Here is a 16,861-nt window from a genome sequence, read left to right as displayed (position 1 = left end):
CTTTGCATTTCATTTTTAATAATACTATAAAGTATAAACCAATCAACATTTTTATCTTTAATCTTCATGATATTTTTGTACAAAATTAGTTAAATCAAATATATATACTTTAACTGTTAACATATAAAAAAATGCATTTACATAATATCTGTAAATCTATAAATGTTGTTAGTGGTTGGTGTTATATAACGTCAACAGGTTATACTTGGCCGGATTCCAATGTCATTTAAAATAGAAAGTTTGTACTTTTAAAAAAATGTATACATTATAGTAAATTTATAGTTTCATTGGTTTCATTCATTCAATCATGTCCAAGCGTATAATTCTTAATGACAAAAAAATGAGGGAAAAAAACAATCAAACAGTATAAAAATATAGCTATTGCTTATAACAGGATTCATTTAAAATATATATTTTTAAAACGTGAATCGAAAAAATATTAATAAAATGCATGTTTTCGAAAAAATCCAACTTTTTGAATGTACAATGCGTGCATTTACATGTATACAATTTGCAAAAAATAATATTTATAAAGGTATATTCGCATATAAAATTAATTTATTATATGTTGTGCGTCGTGAGTGTATAATATTATATGACGTAATAATGATACTGAACGTAAAAATATATGTAACGGAAAACCCAAGTAAAGGGTCAACAAACACACACGCAGAAATATGCTAATCGCGAGGCATATATTAACGGACATTAACATTATAGTGAACTTTTCGTCGACAACGGCAGCGGTGACGACGACAGTGGTGGTCGAAGCGGCATGCGATGATCGCGCGCCCGCCGATCAACAATTGTACTTGCACTCGGAGGACTGGGCGAAATACGTCAAGCTTTTAAAGTACAACGAGTTGATGGCTACTAGGATTTTGTCCCATTTTCCGAGGGACGCTCGCTTTGGGTACGTCGGGCTGGCCTGGACGGCAGAAGCCACTCCCCGGTATATGTCCGTGGCCACTAGGACAGGCCCGCGCACCTCGTACGGCAGACACCGGATGCCGGCCAACGATTCTGTCTGGTACCGGTTGGCCAACTCGATCATCCTGACTGCGTACTTTTTCAGTTTTTTCGTGCCCAACGTCCACGGCGTCTTGTCGTCACACAGTATTCTCATCTCTTCCACTTCGTCGTCCATGTACTCGGTGGGTACGTAACACCGACCCAGCGTTTCGCTGTCAGTCACTATGTCCCGGGATACGTTGACGATCTGCAATACCTACACACAACACACAAAATCGGTTAGAAAACAAACAAGGGTGCAGCAAAACGATTACGAACGGTCGTTATCGCCGACTCTTCTTACGTGTACCGTTCTTATGTGTACCGACATCAGAAAAAAGTGCATTTTGTAAAATACAAAATAGGCCTTATTCCAATACTTAAGTAGGCTAGAATCAAAACTCACGAGATACATCCAAAAATGATATTTTTCAGAAAACTAAAAATACTAGGAGAGGGTTTTCCTAAACAACATTATTTTAAAGTAGTTTGAACCGAAAAACTCAAATATGTAATCAAAATACACAAGTTTAGTCGATGAACATTTTTTTTTTTTTTTTAGATTGAAGTTTGAAATATGTGAGTTTTGATAATAATTTACATGGAACGTGTGTTTTAACACCAAAAGGTAAAAGATCAGATAAAACAATACAAATTGTTTATAAAATTAAAAAATGTTTTATTCTTTAAAATCACATTAGTTTTCTTAAAATTTAATAAATATAAATATTTAAAAATTATTCGGCTTAAAAATAGTTCAGTATCAAAACTCTTATGTTCCAGTGGAACTTGTAGCGGTTTCGATTCTAACCACATGTTGAAAGATACATATACAAATGTTCTCATGTTTTCAAAATATCTGATACATTCGGATTTAGCGTCAAAAATCCTATAAGGCAACTAATTTTTTTGGATCATATTAGTTTTGATTCTAGCCTACTCATACACATTTGCTAACATTTTCAAACCGAACGTCGGGGATAGCGAATTTATGTGCCGCGACCTATTTGTGTGGGATAAGGCGCAGAAGATAAACGAATGTCCAAATCCTAGAACCCTATGGTTCTGTTGTCTTTTTTAACTTAAAATTGGTTTAACAAAATGTATAATTTGTATAATTTCTATCACCCCCGTCGATATGGTAAAATATCTAACAAAGTTATTACACTTCTAAAATATCCTGCTTACCTGTCCCATTTGTTTGGCTTTTTCGATCACGTAATCGTGCCTCTTATCGTCAACCAAGTGGACCCCGGTCCTGTACATCATCACGTACACGCACAATGCGCCTACGCTGCCAGCCACGTAACTCGAGTACAGCAACAGGTCTTTCTCGCTTTGTACGTTTTTGCCGTCAATGTCCCACTTGTAGCCCTCGATCAGTTCGTAGAACGGTTTTCGTGGCAAGTAAAACGAAATCCTGGATATTGACCGGAAACAAGACATTTCCTGATCAGTCAGCTCGGACTCGTACTCGGACCAACAAACCCGGGGCAAGTGAGGTTTCGTTTGCACGTCGTAGTCAGATTTTCTGTCGACGAACAATTGATCCACAAACTGTTTGGTCAACTCCAGTTTTCGCTTCTTCTTGGTCACGTTCAATTCGTTGTCGATCATGTCGTCGGTGACGCGGCAAAAAGCGTACAAAATCATCAAGTCCAGACGGATTCCTAAAAAAACCAAAACAAAATACGATTATACTTGATACATTAGTAATTGTTTTAATCGAAAAAACGGGAACGCTTTACTAAAATGTAATGTCACAAAAACAATATTCTGTGTATAGCTGTTATTCTAACCTGGTGGAAACACAAAGCTGGCCACGTTAAACGACTTGGACGCCTTTTTGAGAACGTCCAAGCATTGTCTAATATCACTGGCCACCAGCGCCGGCATGTTGCATTCGGCCGTCGCAAACGCTCGCATCTGCTGAGAGAAGTAGCTGCTGTTCATGCCGAAACGACAGGGAAACTCGACGGTGTAAGTGTCAGACATCCCGTAAGCCTTGTCGAAAGCAAACCCGCCCAAAACTATGATCACGTTGGTGATGAGGAAAAACAGACATTCCTCGAACGGCAGATCCTCAGCGAGAAATATCTTCAAGGAAGTTTTCTCGTTGATGTGCCAAACGTTGTCCTTCAACGCTATTTGGTCGACCCAGCATAGATACAGCGTGGGCACTACGACGGCGACCAACGAAGTGGCCAGTTTCTTTACGAAGTAGTTACCGGCCCCGTACCATAGAAAAATGATCACCGGACTAGACCACCATAGTATACACCCTAAATAAAACGTTTCTTGTCCGGGTATGGCCATCCGGAAACCCTTAACTGTGACTAGTGACATTAAAAGTATTGGTATCCACCGTATCAGTCTATGGCTTGTTTGATTATAGTTAAAATTGAAGCACGCAGGCGACCACCTGGTACAGACTAGAGCCCAAAGTGACGTCATCACGGTTTGAATGACAAAGAACATGTATTCTTCGACTGGCACATAACCTATAACTGCAATTATCTTATCAGCAGAGTACATCCAGGCGTCATTGAAGATAATGTAGTTGTCCCAAGGCGTTGTGTAAACAAATGCCATTGTGCAGACAAATATGATCTTGAACAGCTCTAAACGGCTTACGAACGGCCATGTTATCAAAGTTAATACTCCAGTCACCGAGAGAGTATATGTAAGATGTACATCTATGTAGGTCAACATTTGTGGAAATTAGTGAATCTAAAAGAAAAAATTTTAAAAAATTATTTATCACCTGTATCCAACATCAAAACCATATATAAACTATAGTATCTAAGTTTAAAAATGAAAGAATTAAATATGTATTAGGATTTGGGTTGACAAAAGTCGACAAATGGGTCTACTCGTTAGACTGGTATTTATTCTAACAGTATTTTGAACTTAATTAGTTGACACTTGACGCATTAGTACGAACAAAATGTTTCAAGGAATTTGTAATTCCTAATTGTATATACATACTATTTAGGCCTAGTAATCGAAAAAATAACTGTTACATTTGTTTTAAGAAAAATGTGTAGCGTTAATTTTGACATTCATCATCTAGATATTATAGTAATTATTGATACATACGACTGTCGTGACATAGAAAACTTACAATAATAAGTTATCGCATAAACCCGACTTTTACACAAATTACTTATCTTAAACATAAAGATGAACTATAATTTAGCTAGAAGTCATGCGTTTGAAATGTTGTATTAAACCGTTATGTTACACCATATTATGAAAATGCAAACTACACACGTGTGGCGTGTTATGTAATTTCCTGAATACAACTATTGTGCATGTATACATGTCTAAAGTCGATACTTAAAGTAAAGATTTACGTGACTCAATACCTGTATACTCAAGGACATGTTATATTGAAGAGGGCGTGGGTCCCATGGGTATTGACCTAAAATGTACAATTTTAAAGGCGCTTCAAATAATAATTTAACCATTTAATCTAAATTTAAGCCTTAATTTCTATTATAAAAAGAGCACACTGTGTATAAAGATATTTGCTTTATGTGTGAATTGTGAAACTATGTTTAATAAAAAGTTTTTTGTAAATAAAAACGAACAAGTTGAGATTTAAAGGCTACGCTGGTTCAATACTTCCTTCCGCATCATTGACAATTGACAATTGCAGAAAAAAATATACTATTATATTATAATAAAAATAATATTAAAAATATAAATATATGTATTCCTGACAATACCCTACTACCCAGTGTTACATACACCTAATGTCAAAATAGCACATCTAACAAAAATCAACACCGTGACTAAAAGTGGTGTACATAAAATCAAACGGGAAAATTTAAGATATAACAATAAACTATCATATGACAATATTGTATTACTGTACATGACAATTAGTGACCCGTAAATATGTGTTTATTATAAATGCTGAGGCGTTAAAAACAATAACTTTTCAGGGGTATTTTGTTTCAAGTGAAATCATGACTTTACGGCGGTGTCATTTCAATTTTAGCTACAACTTCTAAAGCAGGACAAAACAACCATGTAATAAGGAATGTTTACAGTTTACTATGTATAGGTACATAAACGTTTTAAGCCAATTTGGTCCGACCCATTATGATGTAGGCATTGTAGGGTATTGTGCTCATTTTTCATAACACATATAAAGTTCAGTTAGTGAAATTAATGTTTGACCGATTGGTCGAAGATAGAGAAAATAAATAGCACATGTAGAATAAACAGAAAATTATAAAAATACTTGGTAGGTATGTTTCAAAAATTCTGTAACACACTGACTAGGTACACATCCAAAACTTATTAAACAAAACATAAACATGTTTCATCAAATTACAGTGTACAAGTTTAAACAACAAAAGATAAATGAATACGTTTTGTCCTATTTAATAATTTGTTATATATGTGTGGGCAAGTAATAACTGAGTTTTCACGCATGTTCCAACTTGGTCTATAAACTGTCATAATATTATGAAAGTTTCATAAAAAATTTGCACAAAATATAGTAATTAATAACGTAATATATATTGATAATAATGTAACTTACACTATGCGAGTGCTCAACAAGAAAAATATTTAAAAAAACAACACGCCTCGAAAATGTATTCAAAACAGTCAACTTTAATTTAGATAAATGAAGCTTTGCAATATTATACAAACCCGTTTTCTCTCAGATAATATAAATAAATTTTGAACATTGTAAATAGTAGTTATATGTGAATGTAATAAAAAGTAGGTTAATGACATTGCACTGGTGAAGCCTTAATAGCATTAAAAACAGCACAGTAGGGTCGAGAAATACGTGGGAACGGAACATAAAAGGGTCGGGAGTTCCGAGGACGAATGTCTTTATGAACTGTGATAACTTAAAAGTGATTTTAATATATAAACGTGTGGGTATACGTATTTTCTAGTTTTTCCTTATTTTAAAGAATTTCCAAGTTCAATAATTTTATGTTTGTTTTTTTCAAGTTGGTAAATAATATTATTCCCAAGAATTTATTAATCAGAACCATAGTATTTGTATCTTTTTCTACATGGCAATAAAGGAAAAAACAGTTTTTATTACAATTTAGTTTCAGTGGCGTAACTAGAGGCTAAAGCGTCCAGGAGCAAGCCATTTTTTTAGCACCCTATATTACATGTTAACGTGTATAGTAAACCGTACAAAAACGCCCTAAAATTAAATGCGACCAGGCAGCTGTCCCTCTTGCACCGACGGTAGCTACGCCACTGTGTAGTTTATTAGTTTATTTATCGCCCAATACTGTTTAGTGTGGCGTCATACCTAATATAACACCACAGCAATTATTTTCATTTTTTTTTATATGATGTTTTAGTTCAATTCAAACAACAAAGTTGGGTTCTTTACGACGGTACGCCCCCAAAATTTAATTTTCATTGCCGAGTTATTTGTAAAATATTATTTTTTTGCGTTATTGAAGTGGTGAATATTTAAAAATTCTAGATGTTGAGTCCTAAATTAATATTTAACTTATTTTTTAAATTAAATACCACATAATCATGGTTGAAAGATATCATCAGAAATAAAATGACAGCGTAACGAAATATCAATTTTACTGTATATTTAACCGTGTACTTATATACTTGATTTTTATTGACTGCCCGTAAATAAAATAATTTCTTCAAAAATATGGTGATATAAAACGTTTTTTTGTTTTCACATGAAAGTAGGCAACCATTCTGATTTAAATTATTCTGTATAAACACAGACTATATGAAAATATATAGCTTATTTGGCATGTAAAAAAAAACCATATAATCACATGATTCAAAACGAAATCGGTGTGATTGCAGATTCAAGCATAAATTTCCTAATAATATCACAGATTAGATAAAAGAAAATATCTAATCTGCGATAATATAGTCATTAGGGTGGTTCTTATTTGCGTGATTTCCGAATTTCAATTAGTTATGTCATCCTCCTATTCGATTAAAAAAAAATGTTAAGTCTACTTCGAACTTTCTATTCCGATCTTAATCATTCGCTGTAACGAGGAGAAGTTTTCCGTTTAAAGTACCTGCAATTTTACCTATTTTAATATAATTATTGTACTGCAAGGGCAGAAAATTGTCAAGAAAAATTAATTTAACATGAAATTGTCACAAAAATTGTTTCTTTTTTTTTTATTCAAATAGGGGGGTTAAATAATTAAAATTCAGAAAACGTGCAAATAAGAAATACCCTAATAGTCATATATCATTTTTAATTCCTATGATTGATTTTTGAGTTTTTACAATAATATTAATGAGTCTATTAATTAATTATTCTGATTAATAAAATATCTGCACAATAATTTATACTAACTCATGCAGCTACACTAATTTCTTGGGAGTCCCTTAATAGTATTTTTTAAAATTTCCTTTGTTTTCGGCCTAGTGGGTGAGCTATCATAGGTTCCCACGGTCAGATGTTCTCAGCCATACAGTATAATTTTTCAAATGGTATAACTTGGTTATAACCTTTTTATATAGTCTGTGCCCTGTGGTTATTATAAGTGCGAATTCATGTTCTATTTTTCTTTTGCCAATTATAATATTAGGTTTTGTGTCTATTTGACATTCAGGTAAGGTAAGGAAGTTCATGAGTATTTTAACTTAGAAATAATGCCCCTACCAGGCCCCAGGCACTGATAAAAACTCATACGTGAAAACTAATAAATCAGGTTCACGTATACGATACTTTGATGCGCAATTTATTATACATTCCTATTATACCATAATATGAACTAAAGATCATATTGAGTGTTTTGAGTACCAAATACTGAATACATATTACATTAGTGTTCTGGCAGTCCACTTCTTAATTAAATTTACCAAAGTGCAATTTAGACTGTTTAACAAATCTATAAAGGAACATATTTTAATTTACACAAATAAATATTACTATTCAATAAATAGTCCTCTCTTACGTTTAACGTCTGTTATTCCCGCGGATCGAGGCTTAGACGGTTTAGATTTGGCATTTTTGAGCTTATAGCTTGGCTGCCGACCTAACGCTACCAAACAAGTTAACCTCAGAAGGTGCAGGTGGCCATTATTTCCCCCAGACAGTTGCTCGCTCGGAAGAACAAACCCCGCCAGTGGCCGAGATTCGAATCGGCGACTATGCGTTGATACACTATCAGCTATCTCACTCCACCACACACCTGCAGGCTGCACATCATTCAATATATAGTAATTATATAATATGATGTTACGTAATACTTAGTTTTACACGAGGTTATGAGGTTATAGGGTTATATATTTTATATATAGCTATTTATGGTAATAAAACAAATTAAATCATTTTTTGTATTTATGTACTATACTTATCTAGAATCAGAGACAATATGTTAGTTTAAACGCAACTTTATATAAAAATCCAATTAGAACACTATGTAATTGTAGTGGTGAGAATCAAAAGGATTTAAGTAGTTTTTGTAAAATTGTGCAGGAGTCACACCAAAAGTTATAGTACAGAATATAAAAACTATTTTAGAATTACAGCGAATGTATTTTATTTCATTTTGCTTCCTTCACTGCAATAAAATTGTATCACTGAAAAAAAACTCTACGCATCATCACACAGCATCTTTTACCAATTGTTCAGTCAGTTTTTTTATTTACTTTTGTTACGTAATTCGTTACGAAAACTGGTTATGTTTAAATAAAACATTTTTTTTTAGTTCCAAAGCGGAGCCGAGAAGGCATTGTTTTTACAATGATGTGTTTTTTTTGTGTCTAGACCCGCGATATAAATAATTATAATTATATATGATTAATATTATTTTATTTTTATAGTACTACCGATAAATATTGAAAACCAAAAAAAAAAAAATACAATAAACCGTTTCCTCTAGAAGGGTTACACTTTTTCACGCAGTTAATGAGATTTGGTCTATAAATTGGACCAAGAGTAGATTACAACGGTACTATAATGTATAAAATTTTCTCAAAAATCTGTAGTTAAACTTTTTTTTATTAAGGAAAAATCCAAAATAGGGGGAAATAATATTTTGGCCGAAATCAATTTCCAAGTTGCCATGTATGAGTGAATCAACAGTCAACAGGTAATACAAATATTTTCATTATATTGTTAATTACGATTTATGGGTAACTATGACAATACATTTTTATAGACAGACGATCAACTCTAATAATAATAATCGATTTTATAAATGCATTTAATGTACATATTTCAATAGTATTTAAGCATAATAAACATTTTTATCTTTATCTCTAAGAAACCAGCCTGATACAATATTGATCGATAATCATCTAGACTTTTCACTGTGCTAAATCCTGATTATTATAATAATTTTAATTATAATAGGTCGTAGAGTAGGTATTTTATGAAGGGACTGTACGATCTCGCGCTCTCTATCGTTATTATTTTGTACAAATAAAACTTAAGGTCAGTACAAAAAAATCACATTACTAACGCATAGTGACCTTGGAGCTCGAAATCGACATCTAAGTAGAATTGTACCGCCATTTTATTTTACTATTTCTGCATCAATTATTAACGTAAAAATAATACGTTTACAGATTCGAAGCGACTTTTTTTTAATCTGATTTGATCACTCAGTTTTAATAATTTCTAAAAACCTATGACATCTGAGCCTCACTTTGCTGGCTATTTATTATTATTTAAGTATTATTTTAAGTTTACAAAATATGAATTTTCAAATAACTTATATAATTAAATACTTTTAAACATTATTTTGTTTTTATAACACTGAAAATAGTATATAGAATATGGTATTGTTAATAATATATTAACAATAATAATATATATTGTAATAATATATTAACCTTCTAGACCCTAACACGCATGAAATACCACTCATGACCCTGAAACGTAATAACGTCGAAATGATTAGTAATTTGCGTAGACATGAAAAGTAACAAAAGAAAAGGGATTTAATTATATCACCTAAATCGACTTTTAAGTTGATAGCCTTTATACAACCCAATTAATACTTAAAATATACGTATTAAGATAGAACAATACAGATCATTATGACCCATTATGTAACATTTTGATAATTTGAATAACTATTAAGCTTATAGCATGCTAAAGGTAATCGTACTTTGTTATCATTAAACTCAACGACCAAGTAAATATACCTACCTAAAGTATTAAGAAATACAGTAAAAATATCTACTAAAAGGAATAGTTCAATCAATTGATTGTAAGCATTATAAATGTTAGTGGTCAATTTACATTACGAGTCAAACAGTCGTCTTTTTTATTTTAGAACGAACCATTAATAAATTATTGTTGTATTTTTATAATTTTTTACTTTTAATAATAAATATTTTTTAAATTATTTTTAACAATATTAAGTAAGTATTGTTTTATGCTATCTACTTTGAATTAAATAAATACAATAAACACTGTTTATGACTAATACACGGAAAAATACATAGTTGGTTCAACTAAAATTAATAGTTGGTCTAACTAAACTTTTATTTAAACAACTATGTATTTTTTTCTGTGTATTAAGGTACGTACTATTGAATGGCTTCTTGTCAGTGGCGTATCCGTAGGGCAAAGGGTTGTGGGTTCCAATTACTCTCGAAATGAAGTTTTTATTTAAATAATCATGTATTTTATTTTTTACATTTAAATAAATTTAGCAACTTAATAATAGATTTTCGAAAGAGAGGATGTTAAAAATGTAATTTTTTAAAACGCGAAAATGTTTCTAGATAAAACTTGTCCTCTCCACTTTGTTTTTAGTAATTAAAACAAAAAAAAAAACAATTCGAATACATCAATAGTAATAACAACAATATAACCATGTCCAGTTAACGACCGACGTAGTCGAGAATTTATTTGCTTTTAAATTATGATCAATTTTTTTATATTAAAATAAAAAAACTCGAAATAAAATAATGTGCGTTTTAAATATTATAACTAGAGGCAATAAGTTTTTAATTATTACAAGTCATAAATTGCAATTAATTAAAAAAAACATATTGTTTATTTATTTAAAAAAATATAAAAATTATATATTATTATACACACATTATATAGTTTTTTCTACCTATTAAGTTAAATTTACTACGACATTGTAGAAGATTATAGGAAGATCGGGCAACTATTAGTGCCTAAGTATTGTACTAAACCAATAAAGCAATAAATAGACAACAAGGAATAAATAATTATCCATTAACAAACATTAAATATTAATAATATGTAAAATTGGCTGGTTCGTATTTCGTAATGCGTAGCCTTAAGGTATAGATAATATTTTTTTACTTTTTAAAAATCAAGTAAAAAACAAAACATGTCGGAAAACGAGTTCAAATAGGTAAAGAAAGGATTACTAATAAAAGTGTAGGTAAGATTATTAATTTTTATCGACTACAATGTAAAATTTATTAGATAACCGTAGAAAATAAATATTTACTGTTATATTATAGAAATTATACCATTAGTCTAATAATATCATAGGCCGTAATCATCGTAAAAATTAAAAAAAATACCATTACGGATACTGATTTATGGAAAACTGCAAAGCAATAGGTTTTTTTTTTTTTACTCAATGTTTCGCCATTTAATGTGCAATTAATTTATAATCAAATGTGTCGTATTTTATGTTAATATAGTCTAATGTAACCCAATGGCCTTTGCTGCCGAGGGTAACAATGAAAAAAAAATGTTTAATATCAGTTGAAAAAATTAGAGAAAACTTGTTGATTTTTTCTATAAAAAAAATGTATTTACATTTGCCACATTTATTTATAAATACCCCACTCGGCGCTTTACCTCATAGGGTTTCGAGTACTCAAGCGTTTTTTATTTTAATCTACCCTCTTTTTGTTTTACTGATAACGAGTGTAGAAATTAATGTAATACAATAATTCATAACAGACGGAAAATTGTATGTACTTACGGTACTACTTTCGGGTTGAGCCTTGACGAAAATTAATAATAACAGAGTGGTTACATGTATATGATTTGCCGTATCACCGTGCGCATGTCGACGTGAAAAAAAAATTGTAAGTAAATTAAAAAACGCGGGCGATTGAGATGGTGCACGGAAACCGCCGACGACAAACGGCTCAAACCCCTTCCAATTGCACACTGAAAATCAAAAGACAAAAACTACACGACACCACAGTACTCGGGTCTCGGCCCGACAGCAGGCGCCACACATTGATGCTATATAACAGTTGGTCGGCACGCAATTTACTATTATTACAGTAAACACAAATGTGACAAGGACGACGTCGCGCGCTATAACAATAATTATTCATAATAAAATATTGCCATCGGGTAGGCCCGATACTATAACTATAAGGAATACTTTTCGAATATTATTTCTATTGTAGTCCTGTCCGTTAATGTAAGTGGTCTCGAATAATGAGTTCCGTTGCGATTTTGGGAATCCCTTCATTTTTCATAATATTGTAGAAAACCTACGTCGCAGTTGCATCGATACTCAACCATCGCATCGAAACCACCACGACGCGGTGTATACAACTTTGTCGTGCCGTGTATTTGAAACGTTGTAGTTGTCGTTACTCGTTTGATCGTCAGTGAATTGCTGTTGCGAACAGTCGCGCAGTGCAGGTGCGCGGACGTGATCATCATACTACTATCGTGGATACGATTCGGGAACAATACCACCGACGAACGGCAGACTAGGCGGTGAAGTACACGGTGCAAATCACACCCCGGTAATAATATTATTACCAAGAGTAACCACTCTGGTCAATTTTCAACATCCGAATAACACATTTCGATAAGGTAATAACTGTTACACCACATGTCGAAATCTAAAAATATATTATGTTTGAATACCATTTATATACATACGTTCTTTATAAGTGTGTTCGTACTTCGTCAATCGTCTGGTATGAATGTTGAATAATGTATACTGTAGTGTGAACACTATCTTAACTCGAAACAGCGCTGAATTCGAAAATGTCAACACAATATTATTATTGCCATACTATTTAACGACTCTAAGACTTTTAAAGGTGAAAAGGTACATAATATATTATCAATAAAAACAAAATTATTTTACCACCTTGATTTACATTTTTTTTTTTTTATAAATAATATAAATATATATACATTATATTTATAGAGATATTTAAAACTTCCGTGTTATTCGAATACCGTTTGGCCGTCAGACGATCATGATTCATGATGTGCACTGTGCAGCCGGTATGGATAATGGCGATATCTAGTGACTACTATCTTTGCTTGATACTCGGGATTTGGAGTGGGCCGTGACATCCGGCGCGGGATAAGTTACTGTAATTTACAGTGTGACCATATTAGCGGTCTGATCCCTCGTTTTATGATATTATAATAATGATATTACGCAATATAGCAAAACAACTCCTTTTGGATTTTTTTTATATCATTTGTAAATACTAAATAGCTTTCAGCTGACTCCTCTTTAATCGTAGTTGTTTTAATTCGTGGACTTCTAGTCTTAATGATTAATTTGGTCGCGCTCACATTATACATTATACAAGGTTAAGAAAAATAATTATATGGAATGGTTTGTTGTAATCGTGACGTGATATGTGGGAACTGGATTGACGATTGTGACTGAGGGCATTTATTTAAAAATATACATTTAGCGGTGCTATACACAAAAACGACGACACTTATATAATAGTATTTCCATCGTAAACAGACGGCCGAACTAATGGTGAACTATGACGAGGCTACCTTTGTTAACGGCGGAAATCCGCATAAAGTCATCGCCGTTGTTGTATATAGTTGCACCGCTAAGCTGTATATTTAAAAAACAAGACTGGAGGCAACACACAGGTATCTTTTCCTCTTCCCCCAAATTCCTCCCATTTAAATCCCTTTCTCCACTATTTGTTTTCGCACTAACCTTGTTGTGACTTAAGACAAATTAATCCGTGGGAATAGACGTACAAAATTCCGTCCAGAACTATAAAGCTAAAAAAAAGTGTAGTACGTATAACAATATAATTAAATAGATGTTTATTATGAAGGGCGAATTAAAAAGGAATTTCTTTAAATCCAAAATTAGTTTGAATATTAAATTGTGATATAAATAAAAAATCGTCAAGTATATTTCATTATTATTTTTGACCAAAATGAGTCGTTTACATAATAAACGCCTATACTTTATAACATTATTATAATATAATAGATTACTACTAATAGCTTAATTCACATAATACCCAAGAGATAAGAGTCTATAATAATATGCTTCATTTTTATTATATAACCCACTTATGTGTGCAGATAGTAGTTTTTATTTAGAAAGTTTTAAGACTATTATTAAACATAATTAATTTCAATTGAACAATCTTATAAATTTAAATAAATAAAAGTTTGGCATCGAAGCTACTTTTCTCATAAAGTATGTGTAATGTTTTTTTATACTTAAATTAGAAACGTATAGCATTTTGGTTGAGTTGAAATTTTAGTCGATTACTATTGTAAACAAGTTTTGTTTCAAACATATATTAAGTATATATTTTTTTTTATTAGGTATTGAAATAGGTGCAATTTACTATGATGTAGATGTACATCATGAAGTTGTAAAATTAAGAAAGACAAAAGTTTGTTTTATCTTCTAAAAATATGTAATTTTATTAGATGTAACTTGGTTGTTTCGCGTGAACTACAGGTAATCTATCTGATGCTAGACTCATTTTCTAGAAAAATATCAATTTTTTGTAGATTATTTTTTTACATATACTTGTAGATACATATTTTACTATATTTTTCAATACTCGAAACACTTTTATGTTCATCCCTTATACGTAAAATAATTATGGATTTCGTTTTTTCAAACCGGAACATGTTTTTAACTCCATACATATGCAGACAACAAATTAAAAAAATGTTAGCGTTTGGATTTTTAGTTTTTATCAATCAGTTTGTTTGCTATGAGTAAAGATTTTCATTATTTTCTTAACTGTTTTTTCTTTTATTTTTATCAATAGCCATCATTGTGTTCGAAAAGCAGGTACACAGAAAAAAAACATAGTTGGTCCAACTAAAATTATGGTTAATATGTAAGTACATATATTATATGGAATAACTAAATAAATAGTTAGGTCAACTACATTTTAGCTTAAACTTTTGGCCCTATGAAGTATCTGGAATTCGTACGTAAATGGGTAGTAATTAATAGATTTTTTTATGCAAGAAACCAGCTTATTGGTTCAAAAGTTATCATGGAACCAGATATAAAATAAAGTTGAAAAAACCACAGTAAACTAACAATTTTTTTGTTTGGCATTGAAGCTAAGAAAATAATATAGCTTACAGTGTTGGTACCTTGTAAATATCTCAAAATGTGTAAATAGCGAAGTAATCTTGTGATCTCTTGTCTCGTATTGTATATTTTAAGCAATTAAGCTTGGTATCTTCGATTTTCGAATTTTTTTTTATTTATTACTCAAAATACTTGTTTTCATGATTTTATCCGCACGAAAAAATCCAAGATGCAGTTATTCCAAGTTTAATAGACTATAGAGTAAGGTAACAGTACATTTTATCTTATTAAGGTAAACAGTAATTTACCTTAATCGACAGTCTAATAAATTTACCTAGGAAAATTATCTATTCATAAAAACAGATATTGCCAAAAGGTAATATATAAAAGAAAATATTATTTTATTAGAAAATTATAGGTAATATAATATAATAGGATTATAGGCAGTCATGGTATTATTGTTGTTATTATTATACTACGCTTTATATTATTAATATATTTGTAGCTTTCTACTGAAATATATGACACTTTCAAGTTCCATTAAAGATTATAAGGGTGTATTGAGTGTTCATTATATTACGTGAATTGACTGAGTATAATATTTTTGTTTCTATAACAAATAAATATATATATTATTTTGTTAAAAGTTTTTGAAATGGTGATAAAAGTAATCATCATTGGAGCGGGAGTTGGTGGCACGGCCTCTGCAGCCCGACTTAGTAAAAAAGGATTTCAAGTGAACGTCTACGAAAAAAACTCCTACAACGGCGGTAGATGTTCATTGATCAAACATAATGGTCATCGGTTTGACCAAGGGCCGTCTCTGTACTTGATGCCTAAAATATTTGAAAAAACTTTTAACGATTTGGAAGAAGATGTTTATAATCATATAGAACTATTAAAATGTCCATCCAACTATAATGTCTCTTTTCCTGACGGAAACCACTTCGAACTAACAACTGATATGTCAAAAATGATAAAATGTTTGGAAAAATACGAAGGTGCTGGAGAAGATACTATGTTGCGATTTTTAAATTATTATAAAGAAATACATGTGCATTATCATAGAAGCATCAAATTATCGTTGGAAAATAATTTTCAACACTGGTATAACTTATTCCACCCCAAACACATTCCAGACATATTGAAACTTCATTTATTAGATGTATCTAATACAGTTTATAAAAGGGCATGTAAATATTTTAAAAGTGACTACATGAGAAGAGCATTTACGTTTCAAACAATGTATTTGGGGTAAGTTTATAAAGAATTTTTAGAATAGAACAAACACCGATTTTTCCTCTTAAATCTAAAGAAATCTCAGGGTTCATTATTCAAAAATCTGTTTCTTTCAGGAAATGTAATGAAATTGGATTTTTAGACCCAAAGTACAAAAATACATTTTGTAAATCTCAGTTTTAAGTTTTTATTTTCTATCCGGTTCTATGTATTTTTTTTACAAAATGTTTCATAACTAATTTTTGTGTTGGAATTACCATTTTTTTTTACATTAAAAAGGGTGTTTTAATTTAAATGTTGATTGGTCAATAACTCTTTATGAAGAAATATTACATTGGTCCTTTGAAGCATAAGTACATATTTTT

At 31.2% G+C, this 16,861-nt stretch overlaps 3 protein-coding genes across 4 annotated transcripts in view; 2 read left to right on the top strand and 1 right to left on the bottom strand.

The window, feature by feature from the left end:
• Positions 1–61: 61 nt before the first annotated feature.
• Positions 62–13,227, bottom strand: LOC126834665 (uncharacterized). 2 transcript variants are annotated; one of them, XM_050566760.1, is made up of 4 exons: positions 12,854–13,227; positions 2,811–3,741; positions 2,200–2,681; positions 62–1,228 (listed from the first exon to the last, which is right to left on the bottom strand). In XM_050566760.1, exons 2-4 carry the CDS (start codon positions 3,721–3,723, stop codon positions 800–802), a joined length of 1,824 nt encoding a protein of 607 aa, XP_050422717.1. In that variant the 5' UTR covers positions 3,724–3,741; positions 12,854–13,227; the 3' UTR covers positions 62–799. The 2 variants fall into 2 exon arrangements, with proteins under 2 accessions (XP_050422717.1, XP_050422718.1); XM_050566761.1 differs by lacking the exon at positions 12,854–13,227 and adding an exon at positions 11,928–12,743.
• LOC126834667 (uncharacterized) overlaps positions 10,217–16,861 on the top strand; it is an 8,158-nt gene continuing 1,513 nt past the window's right edge. The window contains exons 1-2 of the mRNA XM_050566764.1: positions 10,217–10,371; positions 15,905–16,511. Coding sequence (XP_050422721.1) covers positions 15,913–16,511 — 599 coding nt within the window. The 5' untranslated portion in view covers positions 10,217–10,371; positions 15,905–15,912. The remainder of the gene's footprint in view (positions 10,372–15,904; positions 16,512–16,861) is intronic.
• LOC126834668 (uncharacterized) overlaps positions 12,187–16,861 on the top strand; it is a 16,766-nt gene continuing 12,091 nt past the window's right edge. The window contains exon 1 of the mRNA XM_050566765.1: positions 12,187–12,784. The gene's annotated coding sequence lies outside the window, so the exon portion shown is untranslated. The remainder of the gene's footprint in view (positions 12,785–16,861) is intronic.

This window comes from Adelges cooleyi, unplaced genomic scaffold (genome assembly GCF_023614345.1).
Source record: "Adelges cooleyi isolate 19-005CV unplaced genomic scaffold, UGA_ACOO_1.1 ACOO_flye_CR_arks_rails_tigmint_CR_PRNA_21, whole genome shotgun sequence".
NCBI lineage: Eukaryota > Metazoa > Arthropoda > Insecta > Hemiptera > Adelgidae > Adelges > Adelges cooleyi.
Note: the sequence above shows the minus strand (reverse complement) of the source record. Positions and strands in the feature narration are given on the sequence as shown.